Source organism: Galeopterus variegatus, unplaced genomic scaffold (assembly GCF_000696425.1).
Source record: "Galeopterus variegatus unplaced genomic scaffold, G_variegatus-3.0.2 Scaffold647, whole genome shotgun sequence".
Lineage (NCBI taxonomy): Eukaryota > Metazoa > Chordata > Mammalia > Dermoptera > Cynocephalidae > Galeopterus > Galeopterus variegatus.
This window is the reverse complement of record NW_007726758.1, coordinates 751,264-778,431: the sequence shown is the minus strand read 5'-3', so window position 1 is coordinate 778,431 and position 27,168 is coordinate 751,264. Positions and strand designations below refer to the sequence as shown.

General features: G+C 36.6%; 1 protein-coding gene across 3 annotated transcripts; it reads right to left on the bottom strand.

Moving 5' to 3' along the window:
• Nucleotides 1-24,896, bottom strand: ZNF567 (zinc finger protein 567). Of its 3 annotated transcripts, none has more exons than XM_008570956.1 (7): nucleotides 24,689-24,896; nucleotides 23,582-23,650; nucleotides 23,329-23,481; nucleotides 21,246-21,319; nucleotides 6,348-6,474; nucleotides 6,012-6,098; nucleotides 1-2,388 (listed from the first exon to the last, which is right to left on the bottom strand). In XM_008570956.1, exons 4-7 carry the CDS (start codon nucleotides 21,252-21,254, stop codon nucleotides 668-670), a joined length of 1,944 nt encoding a protein of 647 aa, XP_008569178.1. In that variant the 5' UTR covers nucleotides 21,255-21,319; nucleotides 23,329-23,481; nucleotides 23,582-23,650; nucleotides 24,689-24,896; the 3' UTR covers nucleotides 1-667. The 3 variants fall into 3 exon arrangements, with proteins under 3 accessions (XP_008569178.1, XP_008569179.1, XP_008569177.1); XM_008570957.1 differs by having other exon boundaries at nucleotides 23,329-23,469; XM_008570955.1 differs by having other exon boundaries at nucleotides 23,329-23,650.
• Nucleotides 24,897-27,168: the final 2,272 nt, after the last annotated feature.

Here is a 27,168-nt window from a genome sequence, read left to right as displayed (position 1 = left end):
TAAGCAAAAATATTTATAGCAGTGTTTTTATTATAACACAAAATTATAAAAAATACAAATATCCATCAATAGGATAGATAAAGAGCAGTATATTCTTAAAATGGAATATTATACCAAATGAAAGTGAATTACACTACTGCCACATGCAATAATGTACAAATCTTAAAAATGTTAAAACAAGCAAGACACAAAAGAATTCATGGTATATGATAAAATATATACATATATAATGTTTAAAAACATGCAAAACTACTTTATGACATTATAAGCCAGGGAAATGGTAATCTCTAGGGAAGCAACTGGTAACTACTTTTTATTACACAGAGCGCAATGAGAAATATAGATCATAGCTATTTTCTCTGTCTTACAATAATTTTTTACCTTGCCTCTGCATGTATTTCATATTTTTAAAAAAATAAACTATTTGAGCCACTAGGAGCAGTTGAAACTTTAAAAATTAGCTTCATAGCTGATAAAGTTCGATAATAATGATCATACCCATATAATGTGCTAGTAAACAGTAAATAGTTCTGTGATATGGTACTTTAAATTAATAACTATTATTACACTTGTGGTTAAAACTACATTAACATGTTAAGCATGCTTTCCTTTTTAAAACTAAAGGTCTACCATAACTTGTAAAGGCTTCACAAAGAAATCACATCATTTATTGCATTTCAATGTTTTCTCCCTTGTGAGTTCTCTGATGGACAATAAGATTTCTCTTATAACTGAAGGACTTACTGCACTCATTACAAATATAGGGTTTCTCACCTGTGTGAGTTCTCTGATGTACAATGAGATTTGTCTTCTGGCGAAAGCACTTGCCACATTCATTACATTTATAGGGTTTTTCTCCTGTATGAGTTCTTTGATGATGAATGAGATATGACTTCCTACTAAAGGCTTTCCCACACTGAGGACATTCATAGGATTTCTGTCCTGTATGTATTTTCTGATGTACTGTGAGGGTTGCTTTCTGGCGAAAGGACTTCCCACATTCACTACAGATATAGGGTTTCTCCCCGGTATGGATTCTCTGATGTAGATTGAGATTTGTCTTCTGACTGAATGATTTCCCACATTCATTACATTCATATGGTTTCTCTCCTGTGTGAGTTCTGTGATGATCAATGAGGTATGACTTCATTCTAAAGGCCTTCCCACAGTGAGGACATTCATAAGATTTCTCCCCTGTATGTGTTCTCTGATGTGCTACGAGGGTTGTCTTCTGGCGGAATGACTTCCCACATTCATTACAAATATACGGTTTCTCCTCATTATGAGTTTTCTCATGAAGAGCAAGTGTTGTCTTCTGGGAGAAGGATTTCCCACATTCATTACAAATATAGGGCTTCTCCCCTGTATGAGTTCGCTGATGTACGGTAAGGTTTGCCTTCTGGTGAAAGGACTTTCCACATTCTTTACAAATGTAGGGTTTCTCCCCTGTATGAATTCTCTGATGTAGAGAGAGTGTTGTCTTCTGGCGGAAAGACTTCCCACAGTCATTACATTCATATGGTTTCTCTCCTGTGTGAGTTCTCTGATGACGGATGAGGTGTGACTTCAATCTGAAGGCATTCCTACACTGTGGACATTCATATGATTTCTCCCCTGTATGTGTTCTCTGATGATCAGTGAGGGCTGTCTTTAGGCGGAAGGACTTACCACATTCATTACAAACAAAGGGTTTCTCTCCTGTATGAGTTCTCTGATGATCAACAAGATATGACTTCCTTCTAAATGCATTTCCACAGTGATGACATTGATAAGGTTTTTCCTCTGTGTGAATTCCCTGATGCAGAATCAACACTGACTTCCTGCAGAAGGATTTCCCACATTCAGTGCATGTATGTTTTTTTTCAGTATTGGTTGCTCTTCTCTTTTTATTATATACAGATGAGTTTTCCCCTCTGTAAGCTCTATTGTGTGTAATTAAGCCTCCCCTTTTAAGGAATGATTTCTCACAGTCATTATATCCAAATGACTGTCCTGGAGTTTCCACCTTCTGATACTGCATAAGAACTTCATTATGACTGAAAGCCCTGCCACTTTGATTATGGGATTTGACTTCTGGATGAGCTGTCTGTTGCTTAGTATTGAGGAGTGATTTCCCATATCCATTATACTCACTAAGTCTTTTTCTTGAAGGACTTAAATTATTGATGATTAATTCTGAAACATTTTTCAAAATCTTTCCATGAGTGTCATATTCAGGAGGTAGATTTTTTGAATTAACAGGGTTTTTGCTTAGAGTGAATGTCTTTTCATATACATTACTCTTCTCCTTAAGCATTTTTTTGTGGTTTATGCATACTACTGTTCTACAGTACTTATCTTGGTGTTCCTTGAATTTCACTAAAAAGTCTTCAGCTTTCCAGTTTTCTTCTAGAAAAGAATATAATTAATAACAATTTGTGAATATTCATACATTTGCTATGAAAAGGAACTGGAACTGTATTAGGATCTACTAAATGAGGCCAAAAATGACCCAGGACAAATTACCCCCTGCCTGGAAAAAAAAGAAAAACCTAAACAAAAACTAGAACCTAAAGAAAAACTCTGCTTCAGTGTGGAAAAGGATGAAAAAATAAGCAATATACACCACTAATACCTTTTGCATCTTGCACCATAACTTCATAGAGGAAGTGAAACAAACCATGACGTCAAAGAATGGTGAAAGAGGGACTGATGGCTGGATGAAGAGATTCAGAGACAATGGAGTGAACTTATTAAGGGCGTTAAACTGCTAGGGACAAGAAAAATTAGTAGAAATGTATGTTCAGGGGAAATATTAGAGAAAGGATTACTTTTGGAGGACACAGATTGCCTATACTTTTATATACACATATCTACTGTTAAAACACTTCCAGTTGTTCCACCACCTCTTTTTTTCTGTGTAGCCATTATTGGCTAATTAGTCAGTTAATTTCCTAGTATTTAGAAAAACAATCCTATATTCTATGCTCTAATTCTCCATTTAGCTGGGAATCAATTTTTGTTTTTGAGGGATGAGTAGGAAAATAATTCCAACACAATCATTAAAACAGACCAGAGTATATTCAATGGATATATTCAGATTGCTGCTAAATCAATTCTTTTAGAATTATTCAATAACAAAACTCTCATGACCATCAATTATAACTAATCTTTTCAGTCACTGACCTACTTTTTCAGGTTGAGGGAAAGACTGGCTCAAGTCTTTTCCCAATGCAGTAACATTCTTTCACTCCAGTTTTTCATATGGTGGACCACAAAGACCAGATTGCCCAATCTGGTCCTAGATCATTCATTAACTTTAACCTTCATTTCTCTTATAAATTTATAGCTATATATGACTTTAGTTATTTTGCCAATATCCACATCTAATGGAACAATGTTAAAGCTAGGCTCAAAAATCTATTTTTTCCTTGAGTCCGTTATCCCCAATACTAACATATACAAGGAATTTCTCCTAAAAACAAAACTTTACATCACCTAGATTCACTTTTCATAATCACACAAGTTTTCAAGGTTGTCCACACACCCATAACAAGGAATTTTTGCCTCAGTTAGGTCTAGCATTTATTGCCCTAAAAATACCTTACTTATTCCTAATCACAAACCTGTGCTCATGTACTTTTAATCAATTAGATTGCCTTCCAGTCTTATTTCTACTCATATTTAGAGCACCTTCAAGGAAATTCTACCATTTCATGATCTCAAAAACCCTTCACATATCTCCCCCACCACTTTACGCTCTATTTCGTTAAAACTTCAATATAATTATGGTCTAAAAAGATCATTTAAACAAATCTTTTAACAACCTCACACTTTGACATTAATATTTCATAAAAAGTGCAGACTTCATAGTAATCCTTTCTCAAAGAAAGGAATACTTTACTGATTTTCTTCTTTGAACCCTTCTGAGTTTACACTATCACTGTATATCATACACAGATGTTGTCTGGAGAATACAACCACTTCGGTCAGACTCTACAGGGACATAACCTCAGTAGGTATATCTAAAAGGAACTTACCAGCACATTTCCTCTGAATGAATGAAAAAAATCTCTCTCCTACATAGCTTCACAAATAATTACTGCAGTAACTACTGAATACCTAAATGTTATATACTACAATAAAGAAGAATTGCATAGAATCTTATCTTTGGAGGAAAGAATCCTCAAGCATAAACTATATACAATCAGGCATCAAATTATATGATCACATCCAAGAGAGGGGAGTGTTTGTGTGTGTGTGTGTGTGTGTGTGTGTGTGTGTTTTATAGTCAGTAGGTAGCACAGAAACTTAGAAAAAGTAGAAATAATGTGGAATAATCAGGGAATAATTCATGGAGAAGAGATACTCAGACTTAACTCAAAAAATACATAGTATACAGAATGGAGAGCACAACACGATGAAAAATACCTATATGATGACAAACCCTACATTTATGGAGAACATTTAGGAGACTAGATCAAGTAGAAATTAGCAAGAGTTTTCTGCAAAAGATAGTTGAAAAGACCAGATGAGGGCTTATTGTGGTAATCCCTGAAAGAAGAGGAATTTTAATTTCATATAATACCTAATAAAAAATACAGAACAAGTGATAACATATCTTGTTAGGAAAGTAACAATATAAATTAAATCAATTAGGACAAAAAGTATAATAAGCCAAATTGTAATTAGGGTAATGAAGACATGAGTAAGACAGTTGTTATACTGTATGATGCAAGTGAGAAATGAGAATATGAGAGGATGTCCATATATTTCAGGCTGATAAACATAAAACAAATTGTGAACAGATCCACAAGAAATGATGACAGAAAGAGGAGACTCAAGCTGATGTCATGGTAAGAACAAAATATTTAGAAATAGATAATGGGAAAGAACTTAAGAGCTGGGAAAGTAGTAATTTTTATTCCTGACATATTGTCACAAAATAGGTAGTATGTTAGGGGGTTGGCTGATTAGCTCACTTGGTATTTGGTTAGAGTACAGTGTTATAAAACCAAAGTGAGGGGTATGGATCCTCATACCAGCCAACCACCCCCACCAAAAAAAAAAAAAAATAGGTGAGATGATAGACTGTAGTACTCCTAAGGGACCAGAGCAAAGGTAGGAGAAATGAGCTGAGTATGCTGATGTCAGAGCCATCTACATAAAACAAAGAGCTTAAGTTCTGAGAATGGATCAATTATTATAATTTAAAGGCTGATCCCTTGAGGACAAATTACAGAAGTAAGCTTGAGAATCTAGTGAAACAGTATACATTTAAAAAAAATAAAATCTGTGTGATTATGTGCCAGGCATTGTTCAGGCAATATTTCCACAGTGGGGAAGAAAAGAGAACAACTTGTTAATAATTACTGAAGGATTCAAAATAAGAATGAGTTGTTATTTTACCCAACCAAGGGTTGATTTCAGGAAATGATAACCAGCCACACAAAATAAACCACAAAAGTTTAATGGAAGAAAATGATGACTGTAGAATTATCAGACTGGGCTGAGGCAAGTAAGTTATAAAATTAACAGCTAAGTTTGTGGTGAGAAATGAGATTTAGACAGTGCAGAAAATAAATCAGAGGTATTAAGAAGGAAATGTGAAGGAAGAAAATGGTAAGTAATTAAGGAGAGGAACATTAACCAAGAATTTTCTCTTTTTTAAAGACAGATTTAAGAATGCCTACAAGAAAAGAAATCTATCATAATGACAAGATAAGGACTGAGAAAAAGAGACACAAATCAAGAAAAAAAATATCTAAAAGAAAGAAGGCTGACAGTACATTCTGAGTAAGTTAAGAATGGCAAATATCTTTGATAACATCAGGCAAACTAGGAAAGAATGTATTTGGGAAGAGTGATATTTAAAAGTCTTGTTTTAAGTTTTATGGGCATTAAGGTCATTTCGAAAATTAGGAGCCTTTAAAAAGACACTCTTAAAGCATTTCAAAGGTAGCACCCAACATCTGACCCCTTTAAAATTTACTTTCTGCTAGATTTCATCTGCCTGAGATACAGATACTCACCGAAGCAGGTATGACCTGCAAATGATGTCCATGGCTCTTCTCCTCGTTCCAGCTTGAGGATCACATCGGGTTTGGTCATGTGACACCCTGATAAGAAAAAGTAAGACTTGACTTAAGTTGGTTGGGCTTAATGAGTAAGGTACATGTTCAGTACTGCAAATTAAGATACTTATTAGTGTAACAGTAAACTTAGCACCTTGCCATAGACAAGTGAAGACACATAATCATTAAAAAGACTTTATCACCTCTTTTTCCTGAAGTTCAAGATTATACATACTTTAGGCACTTTGAGAGAAAATGCATGCTATTGAAAGTTTCAAAGAGAATTTTTCTTACCCACAGAAATGAGGTGGTAATAATTTTCCAGCATCACATCCATGTACAGTGTCTTCTGAGCAGGATCCAGGTGCTGCCACTCTTCTTGAGTAAAGTCCACAGTTACATCTTTGAATGACACTGATCCCTATAATAAATTAAAATTGTAATCAGAAAAGGTTGACTAAATATTGGGGACTACTTCTGACACTGCTCCTTTGGGGCATTCATATGAAAACCTATAAAGAAAGACTATCATTTTTCCTGTTTCGTGATTTACATTGTGGGGGAAAGAAAAATCAAGGTAGAAATACCTGCCACTGAATTTCTTAATAACACATTCTAAAAATATTTACTGTGAAGTCACTTTATGCCCAAAACCTGTATTACTTTACTGGAGGGCTAAGAGAAACAAAACACTGTCCCTGCTCACGGGAAGTTACAGTTCCAGAAGAATGTAACACAAACCTGCAAGAAAGTGCTACAGGTACAACACAGAAGTATGTACATTATACAGTGTATCACAAAGGTAGAACAATTTCTCAGGCTTCACTAAGGAGGTAAATTTTTTCCCCTTCAAGATAAATGTGTTATATAAGAAGAAAATGGTTTTAAAATGCATGGTGGATAATGACGCAAGCAATTCTAAGATCTCCCACAAACATCTAGCCATCTAAAATGGAGAGATAAATCATTCTGCCTATATACAAACAAGCTAGTTATTAGAGGGTGGCCTTAGGATTTCAGGGTGTCTTCAAACTGAAATCTCAATGTTCTCTGTATGAAAAACCTGAGATCAGATGCCTATGTAAGGAAAGTGCTATTTACCCAGTAAACCCAAAAAAGCAAATGGAAAATAAATAAATAAAAATAAAATGCACGGTGGGTTTTTCAACATCCAGCAGTAACAAAGTGCATTGATGAAAAACATTCCTTTAGATAATATAATAAAATCTAGACACAAAACATAATAAAAAATGAAGAAAAAGCTCTAGAAAGCAGTGAAAGCAGGCAGAAATTGGAGGAGGGCCTATCCCTGAAGGCTAGCAACTGCAATGGGTAAGAATTACAGATTTTGTGGTTTTTTGCATCAGGGTACCTGAAACTCTACAGATCTTGAGGCAGAAAACCACAGTTTACTTCCTCAAAGGTAAGAGAAGACAGAATTTAGGGCTGGCAGATGAGCTGGAAATTTAGTTTAATTCTGGAAATGAGAAAACTACAGAAAAGATGACACTCAATATCTGAGTACAAATTCTGCCAAAACCCTTGGCTTATAGCTAAACTATGCATGTGTTGCAGAGATCACAGATGGCTTAGCAAAAAGCAGACAGAAAGAAACTAGAAAAGAGTGTTAAAACATAGAAATGCACCTAGTGAGATTCTAAGACTTCTTGACTGATGGCAATTCAAAACTTGCTCACAGCTCAAGCAAAAGAAAACTGACTGAACACTGGACTGAAGTGTCAGCAGAAAGTGTAGGAGATGAAACCGTGTAAACAAGAGAATTGTAGAAAGTAAGTCCTAAAGTCTAAGTATAAACACTCATCAATTCCTTGACTGACAACTGCTAGAAAAGAGTGTTAAAACATAGAAATGCACCTAGTGAGATTCTAAGACTTCTTGACTGATGGCAATTCAAAACTTGCTCACAGCTCAAGCAAAAGAAATCTGACTGAACACTGGACTGAAGTGTCAGCAGAAAGTGTAGGAGATGAAACCGTGTAAACAAGAGAACTGTAGAAAGTAAGTCCTAAAGTCTAAGTATAAACACTCATCAATTCCTTGACTGACAACTAAAGTACATGAACACAAGGGAAAAACTATCTGCCCTCAGGGATCCAGGGTAAAAAGCAGCAGCTAGAAGCTTAAAGAATTGAGAGGATATAATAGCACTTCACATTGAGGTGGGAGACAAAGTTTGAGGTTTTATTCCAAGTAAGTTAACTGCCTACTAGAAAAACAAAAACAAAAATAATAATCCTCAGAAAAACACAACAGACCTAACAGAATTCAGATAATATATTATTTATGGTATCCAGCTTTCCACCAAAAATTACTAGATATGCAAACAAAACAAAAAGGGGTGAGGGGAATAGAACCTATATTCACAAAAGACAGTCAAAGAAATGAATTCCTAGTGGATTTTGCCAAAAAAGGCTTCAAAGCATAACAATGAATATGCTAATAATAATAATAAAAAAGCCTTCAAAGCAACTGTTCTAAATGTGTTCAAAGACATAATGGAAAACCTAGTATGGAATCTCAAAATGTAAACTACAAAAAAGCACCAAATGAAAATTCGAGAGTTGGAAAGCACAATAACTGAAATGAAAAATTCACTAGATAGGCTCAATAGCAAAGCACAAAAAGAAAGAGGAAGAATCAGTAACATTGTAAACAGAAAGACAAGGGGAGATAAAAGGGAGAGAAAAAGAGTATGGAAAATTTTTACAGAAATAATAGCCTAACACATCCAAATTTAGCAAAACTAAATAACTTACAAATTCAAAGAGCTTAATAAATCCCAAAAGGATAAAAACCAAAGAAAACCACACTTAGCCAAATCCTAATCAAACTGCTAAAAGCCAAAGAAAATGTCAAACCAAAATTCTATATCCAGCACAATTATCTATTACAAATAAAGGCAACAAAAAGATATTTTCAAATAAAACCTGAGAGAATTCATCACTAGTAGGATAGCACCATCAAAAATACTAGTAAGGGGCTGGCCAGGGGCTCACTTGGGAGGGCATGGTGTTGATAATCCCTGTACCAGCCAGCTGCCAAAAACAACAACAATGAAATACTAATAAGGAAATTCTTCAGGCTAAAGGTCAAAACACAGGATGATAACTAAGGTCTTTAGGAAGGAATGAAGAGGATGAGAAGTTATACATAAAAGATTATAACTACTCCTTTCTTCTTTAAAAGATGTGACTGTTTCAAGCAGTGGTTGGTGAATATCATCTGCTATTTTAGCATGAAATCAGCCATAGACAACATGTAAATAAATGAGCAAAACCATGTTTTAATAAAACTTGTTTATGGACACTGAAATTTGAATTTCATAAAATTTTTGTATTAGAAATATTTTTCAGGGGCTGGCCCGTGGCTCACTTGGGTGAGTGTGGTGCTGATAACATCAAGGCCATGGGTTTGGATCCCTCTATAGGGGTGGCTGGTTGGCTCACTTATTTCAGGGGCTGGCCCGTGGCTCACTTGGGTGAGTGTGGTGCTGATAACATCAAGGCCATGGGTTTGGATCCCTCTATAGGGGTGGCTGGTTGGCTCACTTAGGAGAGCGTAGTGCTGACAACACCAAGTCAAGGGTTAAGATCCCCTTACTGGTCATCTTTTAAAAAAAGAAGAAAAAATTTTTTTTTCATTTGAAGGTTTTCAAACATTTCAAACATAAAACCATTCTCACCTTACAAATCATACAAAAAAACAGGCAGCAGGCTGGATGTGGGCAGTGAAACTACTCTGCATGACACTATTCTGTATGATACTATAATGGTGGATACATGTCATTACACATTTGTCAGAACCCATAGAATATACAATATCAAGAGTGATCCTTATTGTAAACTATGGAGTTTGGGTAATAATGTGTCAATATAGGTTAATTGATTGTAAAAAATGCACCAGTCTAGGATGGGATGTTGATAGTGGGGAAGCCTGTGCATGTATGTAGAGAGTATATGGGAACTTTCTGCATTTTTTGCTCAATTTTGCTGTGAACCTAACACTGCTCTAAAAATAAAGTCTATTTAAAAGGAAAAAACAAACGGGTTAGGCAGTCAGGAAACAAACAGCAAAATGGCCACACTGAATCCAAATATACCTTTAATTGTATTGAATGTAAATGGACTAAACACTCCAATAAGAAGACAGAGATATTAGAATGTCTAAACAAGCAAAATTCAAATATATTCTGTCTATGAGAGACATATTTTAAATACCAAAGCACGCATAGGCTGAAAGTAAAAGGATGGAAAAAAATATATATAAACACTAAGCCTGGGAAAGCCAAAGTAGCTATGGTAATATCAGACAAAACAGATTTCAAGTTGAGGAGTATCACCATTAGAGACAAAGAAGGACATTCATAATAATATATGAGTAAAGATATCAGGAAAATGTTAAATCTCAAATGTATAACCACCAACCTAATAACAGAGTTTCAAAATACATGAAGCAAAACTTGACAAAACTGAAATGAGATTTTTAAAAGTTCAAAATCATGGTTGATAAAAATTAATATGTTTGTCAGTAACTGAAAGAAACAAACCAAAGGAGGAAACAATCTGTAAAGATTTAGAGTATCTAAAGAATACTATCAACCATCTAAACCCACTTGACATTTATAAAAAACCACTTTCAATGACTTCACAACATATATTCTTTTCAAGAGCAAACATAAACGAGTCTCAATAGATTAAAAACAAATCTTATGGAATATGTTCTCTGATAACAATGCAACTAAATTAGATATCACTAAAAATAAGATATTTAGACAAGTCCCAAATGTTTGGAAATAAAACAACACACCTTCTAGTTATGAATTTTGGGTCAAAAAATAATCAAAAAGGAAATAAAGTATTTTGAACTAAATAGAAATAGATCAAAATTTACAGATGTGATTAAAGTAGGCTTAAAGAGAAATGTGTAAATTTAAATGCTTATATTAGAGAACAAGAAACCTCTAAAATCAATCATTTGAATTTCTATTTTAAGAGGCTTAAAAAAAGAGTAAATTAAACCCAAAGCAAGTAGAAGGAAATAGTAAAATGAAAAAAATCAGTGAAACAGAAAATGAATAAACAATAGGGAAAAGTCAACAAAACCTAAAGCCAGATCCTTGAAAGTGCCATTAAAGTTGAAAAGCCTCTAGTTAGATGAATTAAGAAATAAAGGAGGATATCAAAAATGACTACTGTTGGATCCCACAGATATTAAATGAATAACAAGGGAAGATTAAGAACAAATAAAAGGCAATAAATTAGGCAAGGTAATTGAAAAAACATATATTTTCACTTGAAAAAAAAAGTTACCAAAAGAACAAGAAAATCTGAAACCTTAAACTATTAGATATATTCATTTGCAATTTTAAAAGTTCCTACAAAGATTTTTCCATGCCCAGAAGACTTCAAGGTAAATTCTATCAGACATTTAAGAATTAATGAAAATACTACATTCACTCTTTTTGGAAAATAGAAAACTGGGTAATGCTTTCCAACTCATTTAATGAGGTGAGTATTTTACTGTTACCAAAACCTGAAAAAGAATTAAGAGAAAATTACAGACCAATATCTATGATGAATACAAATATGAAAAAAGTTAACAAAATATCAGCAAAATTGAGTAAGGTGATGTATAAAAAGCATAACACATCATAATCAAGTGGAGTTTATCCCTGAAATACAAGGTTGGTATGAAAATTAATAATGTAATCAATCATAATATCATAATAAAGTAAGAAAACTTTATGATCATCTCAATAGATGAAGAAAAAGTATTAGACAAAATTCAATATTTGCTCATGATAAAAATTCTCAACAAATTAGGAATAGAATTTCCTCAACCTGATGACGTACAACTACAAAGGACAGCTAACATCATACTTAATAATGAAAGACTGTTATCCCCATAAGATCTAGACTAAGACAAGCATCTCTGATCTTACCAATTCTATTCGATGCTGTATTGAAGACCCTAGATAGGGCATATGAATGAAAGAAATAAAAGGCATACAGATTGGAGGAGAAAAGGGCAAGCTGTATTTACAGATTACATGATCATGTGTAGAAAGTACTAAGGGTTCTTCAAAAAAGAATACTACAAAAAAGTGAATTTAGCTAGATCACAGCACACAAAGTAAAAATACAAAAATCATTTTTATTTTTATATATTAACAATAAGCAATTGGAAATTCCATTAAAGAATAAAATTAACAAAGAACTATTTACAAGACCTGTTGTGAAGGTTAATTCTAGGTGTCAACTTGATTAGATTAAGCAATGCCCAGAAACCTGGTAAAGCTCTTTTTAGGTATGTCCATGAGGGTGTTTCCAGAAGAGTTTAGCATGAGAGCCTGAGTGGACTGGGTGGTAACGACTGGCCATCAATATTGGCACGAACCACCTAATCTGCTGAGGGCCTGGAGAGAATTAAAAAACGTAGGAAAAAGGGAAAGCTCTCTCTCTAGCCGCTGGAGCTGGGATACACTTTTCTCTCCTGTCTGTGGACATTAGAGCTTGAGACTCTTCAGCTTTTGGGTTACAGGACTTACACCAAGGACACTATTAGCTTCCCTGGTTTTGAGGCCTTTGGACTTGGACTGAGCCATGCTACTGGCATCCAGTTTGCAAACAGCCTATTGTGGGACTTTTCAGCTCAGGACAATCACCTGAGCTAATTCTCCTAATAAATCCCCTCACATAAATTTATAATATATCTGATTGATTCTGTCTCTCTGGAGAACCCTGACTAATACACCTGTACACTGAAAACTACAAAATACTGCTGAGAGAAATTTAAAAGACCTAAATAAATGGGGAGATATACTATGTCCATAGAACGGAAGACTTATTGCTAACATATCAATTGTCTCCAACCGATCTATAAAGTCTTCATAAACCCAATCACAATCCAAGTAGGTGGTTTTGTAGAGATTGACAAGTTGATTCTGAAGTATACATGAAAATGTAAAACACTGAGAATATCTAAAACAAGTGAAAAAGACAAAGTTGGATGAGTCACTTTAATTGATTCCAGGATTTACTATAAATCTACATTAACCTAGACTGTGATATTGGTGAAAGGATAAATATACAGATCAACAAAACAGACTACAGAGATACACCTGTGCATATATGGTCAATTGTCAACAAAAGCTCCAGGATAATCCAGTAAGATAACATGTCTTTTCACAAATGACTCTGAAAAAACTGGATATGGATATTCATGGGAATAAATATACAGATCAACAAAACAGACTACAGAGATACACCTGTGCATATATGGTCAATTGTTAACAAAAGCTCCAGGATAATCCAGTAAGATAACATGTCTTTTCACAAATGACTCTGAAAAAACTGGATATGGATATTCATGGGAAAAAAAAAAAAAGAACTTCAACTCATATCTTATCGAACACAAAATAATTAAATCAAAATGAGTATTACACTTAAACAGCGAATCTAAAACTATAATACTTATACAGTAAACAAAGAATTAAATATTTACAAATTTGGTCTATGCAAAGATTTCCAAGGTAGGACACTAAAACATGAATCATAAAATTGAAAAAAATGTATAAATTGGATTTCATAAAATGAAAAACTTCAGCTTTGAAAGATACCATTAAGAAAATAAAAAATCAAGTCATAAACTAAGAAAAGATATTCATAATACTTTTACTTGATAAAAGACTTTATGTAGAAAATATAAAGAATACAAGAGTAAGAAGACAACCAACCCAATTAAAAATTTGCAAAAGATCTGAAAAACTCAGAAAAGAAGATATATAAATGATAAATAAACAAAATAAAATTGTCCACCATCCTCAGTCCTATCAGAGAAATGAAAATTAAAACAATGATAAAATACCATTATACACCCGCCAGAGTAACTAAAATTAAAGCATGACCATCTGAAGTGCTAGTGAGGATATGGAGCTACTAGAACTCTGATACATTAATAGTAGGAATATAAAATGGCACACCTGCTTTGCATAATAGTATGGCAGTTTCCTATAAAATTAAACATACATTTTCCACACAACCTACAGATTTCACACCTAGACATTTATCCAAAAGAAATAAAAATGTAAGTCTACACAAATGTTCATATGTTTACACAAATGTTCATAGGCACTTCATTCAAAACAGTCAAAAACTAGAAAAAAAAAAGTCTATGGAAAGATGACTAGATTAACGAATTGTGGTATCCTCATACACTGGAATACTACTCAGTAATACAAAGGATGTACTGATATACAGAACTACAAATGAATTTCAAAAACATTATGTTGAGTTAAATAAACCAACTCCCCCAAAAGTACATATTCTATGGTTCTGTTTATATGAAATTCTAAAAGAGGCAAAACTAATTTATAGTGGCAGAAGCAGATACATGATTACTGATGGCTAGGGGTGACAATGAAGCAAAGGATTATATGGGAGCATAAGGAAACTTTTAGAATAATGAAATTTTGTAATGTTGATTGTTTCGATTACAAAGAGATATATACTTTTGAAGTTAATTAACTGTACACTTAAAATGAGTGTTTTATTGTATGTAAATTATACCTCAGTAAAGTTGGTTAAAAAATAAGGGGAAGGTTTAGGAGTCTACTTCAAAAATGGCAGAGTAGTCTTATTTGACTAATGTTACTGCAGATTACAAACTATAAACTCTGGATAAAATATAAAAATCTAAAGACACTGCAAAGTGTCCCAAACAGACAGAAACTGGAGGGAAGGTTCTATACTTGGAAGAACAGAAGAGCAATGGGATAATTACCAAGGTATACTACTTTTAGCCTGAGGGGAGGTCCCAAGTAGATATCATGTGTAAGAAGTGAAATTCAAGTGGAAACCCATGGTCTTATTGGCTTGAAGATGCCAAAGACAGTTCAGGAGAACAACAGCTGGAAGGAGGTGGGGAAATCCCATAAAGACGAAAGCCGGAGTCTGAAGGGACCCCAAGGACTTTGGCTGACACCTCAATTAGACGTGCATGGGCCAGAATCCAAGCAGCCAGGTCAAAAGCAAAGAAAATAAAGTAGGAATTTAAGCTGCCACCAAAAATAAGGGAGAGTCTGAAGTTTGTGTACAGTCAAGTTAACTGCCCAACAAAACAAAGCAAGTCAATAGTCCTGACTTCCATTTTTATGCCAGAAGAATTAACTGTTACGAAAAATTCCCTACTGCCATAAACAACTAAAAAACTGTAAAAAATATATTAAACAATGCTTGAAGAACTTATCAGCTGACAGCATAGAATGGTGATCCTTGCAAGAGGGAAGCAAAGAAAGCCCCCAGCTTACTGCCTAGAAACATTTTCTAGGCCAAAGCACAGGGAAGGGGAACATAAAGAGCCTGGCAATCTCCCTGAGTTGAAGAAACAGATTAGAGTTTGGGGAGTCTAAGATGACTAGAAATGTGAGCAAGAGAGAGAGAGAGAAACACACACACACACACACACACACACACACGGATAGAGACAGACACAGACAGAGAGAGACACTTGGGAACAGTTTGCACTCCCACCAGCCAGAGTAGAAAGACCTGATAATACACAGGTTTTGGGCAGAGTAAAGATTGGCAAACTGTTTCTACAGAAGGCCAGACAGTAAGTATCTCAGCCTTTGTGGGCCGTGTGGTCCCTATTACAACTACTCTGCAGTTGCAGTGTGAAAGCAGCCACAGACAGTATGTAAATGAGTGAAACTGTGTTCCAATACCTAACGAAACCAGGCAGAAGACTGGATCTGGCCCTTGGGCTAGGGGTTGCCAAACTTAGTAATGGGACTAAATTAGCCCTAGACCAAATGCTGCTCTTGACCTACAGTAACAAAAGCTTAAAAGCAAGCCTCAAAAGCATCAAAATGATCTGAAATAAATTAATTCTTTAAAGGAACATAACAAAATTCATTATCCAGCAATTTAACATTCAAGTAAAAAATTTCCAACCACGCAAAGAAGCAGAAAAATAGGACTCAGAAGGAAAAAAGAAAAGATCAAAAGAAAAACATCCAGAAATGACAGAGGTGATAGATTTAGCAAACAAGGATGTTAAAGGAGGTATTAGAAATATGCTCCATAAGCTCAAGAATGTGGAGGAAAAGATGAACATGATGAGAGAAATGGAAGATATAAAAAGGATCAAACAGAACTTCTAGAGAAGAAAAATATGATGAGAAAAAGACAATGGATGGTAGTAACAACAGATTAGACATCAAAGAAGGAAAGATCAGTGAACTCAAAAAGAAAGCAATGTAAGCTATCCAATATGCTTTCACAACTAGCTGTATTCCCAATAAACTTTATTTACAAAATAAGGTGTCAGGCCTGATTTAGCCCATAGGTAAGTTTGCCAATCCCTGGCCTAGAGCAACCACTTAAAAAAAAAAAAAAAAAGATGTGTTTCTATAAGTGAATAATAGAAGAAAAATGGAATCATAAAAAGAGAAAGTTTCTCAATCCAAAAGAAGAAAAGTGAAAAAAGGAACAAAAAATAATGGGAGAAACAGGAAAAAATAGCAAGATATATTTAAACTCAACTATGTTGATAATTACATTAAATGGATGAAAAATTGTAATTAAAAAGAACGTCAAATTGGAGGAAAAAAGACCAAACTGTATACCATCTGTACTCTTATTATAAATATAAAACATAGGTTAAAGTAAAAAGGATAGAAAATAGATATGCCATATGCTATGATTTGAATGTGTCCCTTCCAAAATTCAGGTGTCGTCAATGTGATAGTATTAAGAAATGGGGCCATCAAGAGCTGATTTGGTCATAATTCCCATCATGAATGTGATTAAGGATAAAAAAGGCTTCATGCAGTGTTTGACTTCCTTGTACTTCCACCTTCCTCCATGTGAGGACACAGCATTCCTTCTCTCTGGAAGATGCAGCATCAAGCTGGAAGCAGAAAGCAGCCCTCATCAAACAACCAAACCTGTTGGAGCCTTGATCTTGGACTTCCAGACTGTGAGAAAATAAGTTTATGGTCTTTATAAATTACCCAGTCTCAAGTATTGTTATAAGCAGTACTAATGGACTAAGACACCATACAGTAATGAGAAAGTTAGAACAGCTATAAAAATATTAAACAAAATAGATTTCTTTTTTTTTTTTTCCTTTTTGTCTTTTTTACTGACCGGTAACGGGATCGCAACCCTCGGTGTCGCGCCCGTACCGGGGACCGGCAACGGGATCGCAATCCTCGGTGTTGCCCCTGCACCATGCTCAGCCAGTGAGCGGGAACCGGTCTCCACATGGGATCCAAACCCTCGGCGGGAGCGCTGCCACGCTCCCAAGTGGCGCACTCTCCAGTGCACCACCGGGCCGGCCCCAAAATAGATTTCTGAACAAAGAATGTTATCAGAGATTAAGTGAGGCATTTCATAATAATAGAGGGGGTCAATGAGTGAGAGGACATAACAATACTTGAACTACGTATGAATATCGCTACAAACTACATAAAGTAAAAACTGATATAACTGAAAGGAAAAATAAACAAAGCCACAATTATAACAGAAGATTTCAACTTTCTTCTCTCAGTCATTCCTATAACAAGTTTACTGAAAATCACTAAGGATACAGAAAACTTTACCAATACAATCAACCAATTTAACCCTCAATGATATTTAAAGAATACATTCCCAAACGTCAGAATATGAATTGTTTACTAGGGCACAGAGAACATGCACTAAGTTAAACTATACTCTGTGCTACAAAAGAAGTCTCCATAATTTAAGATGATTGAAATCATATAGAAATGTTCTCTGATTGCAACAGAATTAAACTAATAATCAGTAACAGAAAGATAACTGGAATACAGCCAAATATTTGGAAATTAAACACACTTTTAAATAACCAAAGGGCCAAAAAACCAAAATCATGAGGGAAATTAGAAAATATTTTCAGCTGAATGAAAATAAAAATGCAACATGTCAAAATTTGTTGGAGGCCACTTAAAGAGTGCTTATAGAGATATTTATGGGAATAAAAGCTTCTATTAGAAAAAACGAAACATCTTAAGTCAATGATATAAGCTTGATACTATACTAGACTAAGAAAAGAAGAGGTAATTAAACCCAAAGTAATAAAAAGGAAAGAAAGAGCAGAAATGGGGAAACAGAAAAACAATGGAGGAAATCAATGAAACCAAAAGCTGGTACTTTGAAAAGATCAACGAAATTGATAAACTTAGGTGGGGGTGGGGGGTGGGAGTGAGAAGTACATATTACCAATAACAGGAAAGAAAGAGGGGCATTGTTATGGTACTTTGAAAAGATCAACGAAATTGATAAACTTAGGTGGGGGTGGGGGGTGGGAGTGAGAGGTACATATTACCAATAACAGGAAAGAAAGAGGGGCATTGTTACAGATTGTACAAACATCAAAAGATAAAAGGAGTACATTTTTAACAACAATATGCCAATACATTATACAACATACATGAAATGAACAGATTCCCTGATAGACAGAAACTACAAAAGCCCACTGAATGAAAAAATTGATAATCTGAATAGCCCTAACTCTATCCCAAAAGCTACTAATTAAACATCTTCCAACAAAAAAATCCCCAGGCTCATAAAAAAAAAAAAAAATTGATAATCTGAATAGCCCTAGTTCTACTAAAGAAACTGCTAAACATCTTCACAAAATGAAATCTCTAGAGTCAGATGCCTTCACTGGTGAATTCTAACAAACATTTAAGGAAGAAATAATACAAATTTTATACAAATTCTTTCTGAAAATAGTAAGAGGAGAGTATACTTCCCAACTTTTTTTATGAGGCAGCACTAGCCTGATATAAAATAGAAAAACTATAGACCAAGTCTTTTATGAACCACAGACAAAAGAATCCTTAACAATGTATTAGCAAATTCATCAAGCAATATATAAAAAAGTATATCATGACCAAATGGAGTTTACCCTACAACTAAGTTTGTTTAACATTTCAAAAATCAAATCAATATAATTTACCATAGGAATAGAAAAAAGAGAAAGCCACGTAATGTGAAAAACCAAAAGATGCAGGAAAACTTTTGACAAAATTCAACACCCATTCATGATAAAAACTGTCAGCAAATTAGAACTTCTTAAACTTGATTTAAAAAAACCCTATAGCTAATATACTTAATAATGAAAGGCTGAATGCTTTTCACCTAAGTCAGGCAAAAGGCAAGACTGTGTGTTCTTACAACTTCCAGTCAACATTGTACTGGAGGTTCTAGACAATATAGTAAGGCAAGGCAGAAATAAAAGAAATACAGACTGGAAAGCAAGAAGGTAAACAGTCATTTTTCACATATGACAGTACTGTCCATGTAGAAAGTCCTCAGGAATCTACAAAAAAATTACTAGAACAAGAGAGTTTCTTAGTTTAGAATAAGAGAAAGGTTGCAAGTCAATATACAAAAATCTATTGCATTTTCATATGCTAGCAATAAACAATGAGAAATTGAAATAAAAATGAATACCATTTACAACAGCATTAAAAAAAGAAATACTAAAGGATTAATATAAAAAATATTTGCAAGACTAGTACATTGAAAACAACATTACTTAGAGAATTTACAGAAAATCAAAATAAAAAATTGAAATAAAAGATGCGCATCATGTTCATGAACTAGAAAACTGTATTATCAGTAATGATTATCGTTCTTGACTTTAAACTGTTTATGGGCACTCTAATGTTCCTCTTCCCTAATGGACTGTCTTTAAACATACCTCTAAGGTGCAATGGGTCTGATGCTATAAGCATTAAGATGGGGAGTTATTGTTTAATGTTATTAGTACAGAATTTCCATTTGAGATGATGAAAAAAAGTTCTGAAAACAGTAATGGTTACACAACATTATGCATGTGTTTAATAGCACGGAATTATACACTTAAAAATGGTTAAAATGGTAAATTTTATGTTATATGTATTTTACCACAATAAAAAGTTTAAAAAGTACAAGAAACACAAAGATATGTAAGCAAGCACTAGGGTCAGTACTTGGAGAACCTGCAAAGAAATGAAGGTGTTAAATGGGAAGGCACCTAAATAAAAATGGTATCAGTGGGGATGGAGGGAACTGTGGTATGAAGAATAGGATTTGCCACTAAATGGTTTTGCAATAGAAGAGAGACATTTAACTCACGTTATCTGTATTAGCAAATGGGTAGGGGCTGGGCCCATAAGCAGATTGGAAAAAAAAAAAAAATGGGATGGGAGAAGGAGATGCTGGGGTAAATCTCAGACATGTATATGAAATATCTGTGGAACATGCAGGTTGTGACATCTAGCTGGAGCCTGGATATATGGTTTTGACTCTCAGGATAGAGGTTTATGATCAATATTATTTGAGCATCATTAGAATAATAGTGGTAGAATGTCAATAGGAACAGGACACTGTAAAGAGAAGAGAACCAATACAGAACCTGGAGAACATCAGTATTTAGGTGGTCTAGATATAAAGATGAATTTTCTGAATGCAACAGGAAACAGTAGTGTCTTTGAAACCAAAAGCAGAACATCTCATAGTTCAGTATGGTGGTTTATGCATCTATACTTACTTCTGCATCCAAATATAAAATTAGAAGAAATTTAAAAACAGGGATAAATCTATAACACCATTAGTATACTGGGAAAGATGTTATTGGAAGCCTACAGACTTTTAGGAATTGTTAACAGCGGTGAGAACAGAAGAATCAGATAGGAGAAATGCAGGATTCTCAGTTCTCTGTACAAGCTGCTAATCACATCTTCATCTTCAAAGCCTCAAGACAAGACTTCCTGCCTCTTACTAACAGTAATCTATCAATTTCACCTCCATCTTAACTCAGGTCTATGGATGAAAGAAAGGCTTACATCTTTTCTATTTAAACAAGACAGGTTCATTCAGTAACATATTATCATTTAATTCAAGGAAGTGCATTTGTGTCCCTGCATAGCTTCTGGGAGAAGACTGAGAAAGGAGATGGTGAATGATATATGTACTTAATGTGTGAACATCGGTTAAAATTAGGAGCATTTGTGGAAGTTAGAGGCTTACCTGACCAATATGGGAAGAAATGGGGACCAGATTCCTTAAGGGAAGATAGGAGAATTTAGGACAAGAAAGGCAAATGCCCAGATATTCTTAAAAAAGGCTTTCAAAAAGGAGAGAGGAACCATCACCTCACCTGAGCCATGGTTTTGAGATTTGCAAGAGATGACCAGTCTTTCCTTTGAGCTCCTCTTTAGAAAGGGATAGTTCCTAAGAAGGCAAAGCCAAGACAAAAAAAAAAGAAAAAAAAAAAAAAAAAAAAAAAAAAAAAAAAAAAAGCTTCATGAGACCACACATGCTTTAAAGCTCTCTTATGACTTACAACTCAATTAAAATAGCCTCCATTTTCCTCATATTGGTCTTTGTTCACTCTGCACATCCCACATAATAGAGGAGGCAATGAACTAGACAAATCCTGTTTTGTCCCCAAAGCCAGAGATTCAGGTTCTTAGGGCAGCAGGACGGATTTGGGGCAAGCGCCTCTCCCCTCAAGCACCACCTTTTCTCTCCTAATCAGCCTATTGTTATTAACTACTTCCAAGCTGCTCTACATTAAGATTGTAATATTTATACTATCACCAGCAATATATGAGAATACCTGTCACCTCATACCCTCAAGAATACTATTGATACAAACTTTCTTTAAAAAATAGGGTCAGAGGGCCGGCCTGTGGCTCACTCGGGAGAGTGCGGTGCTGATAACACCAAGGCCACGGGTTCGGATCCCATATAGGGATGGCCGGTTTGCTCACTGGCTGAGCGTGGTGCTGACAACACCAAGTCAAGGGTTAAGATCCCCTTACCGGTCATCTTTAAAAAAAAAAAAAAAAATAGGGTCAGAAAGCACCTGCAGGTCTTCAACTCCAGCACTGGGTTTAGATGATAGGAAGTCTGACCTGAGGAAGTAACCACTTGAGCTAAAGTCAACTCAGATAAAAACTAACTTTTTTATGGCTGCCTATTTAATAGGTGTAAACTGTGGTTCTAAGTTTTTAGATTTCTTATTATGAGTGAAGATAAGCTTCTTTTCATAAGTCTAAAAAAAACCTTTAGTTTCTCATCTGTGAATAGTCTCGTAACTCATTTCATTTTTCTATTAGGTTATTTTTATCTTCTGGATTGGTATTAGATCTTTTTCAAAGGAAGGTAATTAATCCTTTATCTGTAGTATGTTACAAATAACTTTCTATAGTTTCTCATTTATCTTTTTGTTTTTCCCTTGCAAAAATACAATTTAAAAAATTATTTGGCCATCTAATCTAGTACCACCAGGTTATTCAATAATCTGTATTTCCTCCACTCATCAAACTTGCCATCTTTATCATATCCTTTATATATCTGAGTAGATCTATGCTTTATATTTAGTTCCACTGATCTGTTTATCTAATTGAAAGGATATTACAGTTATTTTTAGTATCTACTAGTGCTAACTTCCCCAATTGTTTTTCTTTTTCAGAATTTCTGGTTTGTTTGTTTTCTCCTAAGAACTTAAGAAAGTTCAAAAATTTTACTGAAATTTTAATGGAACTGCATGAAATGTTAGGGAGCTTTGACATTTTATTGTGTTGTGTCTTCCTGTCCTTTTACTGGTCTTAATTTTTAAAAATGCTTTTTTTTTTTAACACCCCATACAATTAATAGTCGCTTCCTTTGTATCTCATATTTTTGATGACCATTATAAATTAAATATGTTTTTCCATAGAGTTTTCTGATACACACATATACAAAACCTATTGATCTGTTAATGTTTTTTCCGGGAACCCTCTGGATTTTCTAGCTGTTGTCAGTGTTCTTTTTTTTTCCCCCTTAACAGTACAACTACCTACAAAGAAATACTGTTCATTTTTAACAGTATGGTAACTTCAAAATCTTTCGGCCTTACCTGATGTCCCAAAGATGGCGAGTGGAACAAAACTCTAAGTCCCTCATTCTAAAAAAGGGTCTTGTAAAGCTGCTGACTGTAAAGTTCTACTACCATTAATTTAACTCCTACCTCAAGAGCTGGGAGAGGGGAATGTCTCTTTAAAAGAGTAAATTATTTTTAGAACATTGTTTTCCAGGAAGAAGAAAAGTGGGTGCTTCTTGGTTCCTCCTAACAAACAAGGAGCCCTTCAGACCCTCATGCCACTAGGAACCAAAGCAGCGAGAGAATTCTTGGCAAAAATGTACATGTTTCCAGGAATGGGGAGGGCAAAGTAACTGGGGTTGCTAACTCTCACCTGAATGCAAGATGAGAATCCCATCGAAGGAGGCTGCCTGGGTTGGCTTGGATCCTATCCAAGAGGACTGACTGGACAAACGGCAAGACGCACAAGAGTGGGTGGACCACTGCATGCCCATAGGAATCACTGAGGAGGCAGCTGGAGAAAATGCTATTTCAATGAGAAGGGAAGTGTATTTGGAGGTTCCCGGCAGCAGATTCTCTCAGAAGGTAAGAGAGGACTTACACTAAGTTATACTGGTACCACTCACATTAGCCTCTTCTTGTCCCTCACTTCTGTACTCTTTCCCAGCTCCCATTCCATTCCAGCTGGAGACTACCTATAGGGAATGAAGAGAAGACAAAATCGAGGTTGGGGAATTAGAGAAGAAACCAATTACATACCCTTTCACACTGCAGGCTTCCACTAGGATGGAGAAAGTTTTTGCTTTTAAAACTAGTTTGAAAAGTTTGATTTCTACAGCGAACATTTTATTTAGCCAAATAAATTTAATAAGACTGATCTTGTGTTTAAATGTTCAACAGATTTTTTTATCCTAAGAGTGTCTGAGGAAATTATTGAACCTTCTGGGAATTCATCCAGCAGAAGGAAAAATAAATTCACCCAAATAGAAATCTGAGAGTTGCAGTTATGAGACAAAGTTTTTGTGTGAATGCTCTCAATGGTGTTCCACTCATTTCAATATTAGTCAATATGGGGTTTCCCAATATAAAATCGTATGACCTGAAAATTATTCTACCTCCTCCTCTCCATTTAAACAATCCCTACATATTTTACTTGTCTAATTGCTACAGAGTCAAATTCTACAGGCATATAAAATGGCCAATATTCAGAGAATCTAAATACGTATCTAACTAGCCAGCACCCAGTTGCTCAAGCACTCCATCTCAGTCACACAATGAGCCACAATAAAGTCATCACGGATTGTGCACACAAAATACTTCAAAAATTAGACATATTCACAGTTGTATCACCCACTAAATACATAATCCCATGGGCTCCATGTCATGCACAATCTCACAGAGCTCATAACATACTTTTGCACAAAGTAATAAAATTTGACTCACAATCCTCTCACTGTTGCCTCTCCAAAGTCGCAGTCCCAAACACAAATCGACTCGCACCTAATTTAAAACTTAGATTAAAACACCTATCACTTTCATGGGCAATCGGCTCCTCAACGTCACACGGAGTAACATGCGCCCCCTCCATCCCCCCCCAACACACACAAGGACAGGCACAAAAAGCCACACAAACTGAGCGCATGTTGTATGCCAGGCTGCGCTCCGGGCGCTGGGGTTTCCTCGCGGGGACTAAAAACAGATAAAATTCCTGCCCTTGCCGAGCTCACACCCACCTCGGGCTCCCGATTCTCTTCTCGGGGCTCCCTGGCCCGCGCTCCCGGTTGCTTCCTTTGCCTAATTTATCGCTCTTCTCCTCGCCTTCTCTGGGGCCCAGACTCTTCGCTTTCCTCCTCGGCCTTCTCGGTCCAGGTTTCCTTTTCCCTCCTTGCTTTCCCCAGTCCAGGTTCCCGCCTCCCTCCTCGACCCTCCCAACAAGTCTCACCATCACCCGCCTCCTCCTGGTCTGGAGAACCCACCAGCCTCAGCGTCGGTCGCGGGCCAGCAGTCTGCGCCTGCGTACTCTCGCGCGGACTATACCTCCCAGGTGTCTTCGCGGCGCTCTCCTTGGTGCCACCGGCTACGCACGCCTTCTCGACATCCGGGATTTTCCGGTCTCGGACTACATTCCCCACAGGATCCCGGGTCGCTTGCGGACTTTGATGTCTGGTTCCCTTTCCAAGCCCTCATAGCGGTCTGGCTCCGAGTGGTGACCCGTGCCTGGGTGCGGGAGTCGCTTACAGAGAAGAAGCACAGAGCTCTCAGGGAGCGGACAGGGCGTGCGGAGCCCGGAGCTCAGACCCGTGCCTACTCGTGTACGTGTGTGAGTGCTTGTGGCCGTGACGAGGTGGGGTGGGGTGTGTGTGTGTGTGTGTGTGTGTGTGTGTGTGTGTGCGCGCGCGCGCGCGCGCGCGGTGATGAGGCCCTGACAGGTGCGTGATTGTGCTCGTGTGTGTGTACCTGCGCGGATAAGGGACCTTTTGGGTGACTGTGGTTGGCTGTGATGTGCGGTGTGTGACATCATCCATCGTATGACAGGGCTGCTGTGACCTAGTGTGATGGAAAAGGCTTTTTTTTTTTTTGTCTTTTTTCGTGTCCGGCAACGGACTGCAACCCTCAGTGTCGCGCCCGTACGGACCGGGACCGGCAGCGGAATCGCAACCCTCGGCGCTGCGCCCGCCCCTCGCTCAGCCAGTGAGCAGGAACCGGTCTGTATGTGGGATCCGAACCCTCGGCGGCGCTCCTGCCGCGCTTCCCAAGCGGCGCACTGTAGCAGTGCGCCACCGGGCGGCCCAGAAAAGGCTTTTAATTCAGTGATGTGGACTGCAAATCGGGTGGAACCTCATTTCTGCAGTTCTGGCTTTAATGTTGGAACTGAGGGTCTGTCGAAGATCTCCCAGAGAGTATGTCTGTGTGTGTGAAGACTACAGTCGACGCCTATGTTAAACAGAGTCGCCTTGCAATGGAGCATGGCCTGAGTTGTCTTCCTTAGGGCACCCCCGCCCCAGTGCTCAGCCTGGTGTTTAACATAGAGCGGGCATCCGTGGAGTGAGTGCACGCCTAGGTGAGAGTTTTAGAATCGATTATTTCTTGGGATCTGTATCCCCGAGTTCCCTGCCGCTTCCTTTTTTTCTCCAGCTTTATAGCTATATGGACCCCAGGTGTAGAGAAATAGTTATTCATCAAAAGGAGAGTTAGATATTTGAGTGGTAAAGACTGCAAATAGAAAAGCACAAGTTTGTTTCTGGAATGAGGCTTTTAGAGTTGAAGTGTCCCTCAGGCAGGGTCCTAGGAAGACAGATGGGAAGAGCATACGAGTAGGATTCCTTCCTCAGAGGATCTCCCTTGGGCACTCTGAGATCAAATTCAATGTTGCAGAACCACATCATTTCCAGAACTGTCTCTCCAGGAAACTGCTGGGAATTTAGAGAAAATTTCAGTCCTGGATATCAGTGACCTTGGAAAGAGTCTCTTGGTCTTTCTTTTTTTTATCTTTAGCGGATATCACGAAGTTTTAGTAGTACTCTCATCTCCCTTTTACTTCCATCCAAGTATGTATGTGGTAGATGATGAGAGCTTGTGTGGTGGTGAATTTTCTCCCAATTTAGTCAGTCTGGGCTCCAAGAAAGGTATGGTGCCTCATGATTTCTTATCCCTCTTCTTTCCCCTTCCCCCTCCCTTGAAGTTCTCTAAGAGCCCTGAGGAAAGGGAAACAGCATATTTGAAAACTAAGGTCAGGGTCAGTTTTGTTGTTGTTGTTTTCCTTTTCTTTTTTGTTCTGTTTTTGTTTTTCACATAAAGGAGTATTTGTTGTCCTCCTGAAATGCTAATCATTGATTAGGTTACTATTAGGTAGGGGCTTGTGGTGTGCTTTGACCAATAGAATGTTATGGAAGTGACTTTGTGGAACTTCCAGACAAAGCCTTGGGAAGTCTTGCAGCTTTTGCCCTTCCTGCCCTGAGACCACCATGTACGGAAGGCTAGGAGCAGCTTGCTTGAAGACAAAAGATCACTTGGAGAGAGAGGTCTAGCTGACAGCAACAACTGGCAGATATCTCAGTGAGACCATTTTGGACCATCCACCCCACAAAAGCTGACTTGCTATCACATGAATGAGATCAGCAGAACCACTCAGGCAAGCCAAGCCTAAATTGTCACACCCCAGAATAATGAGTAATTGTTTTTTGTTTTAAACCATAAACTTTTGAAGTGGTTA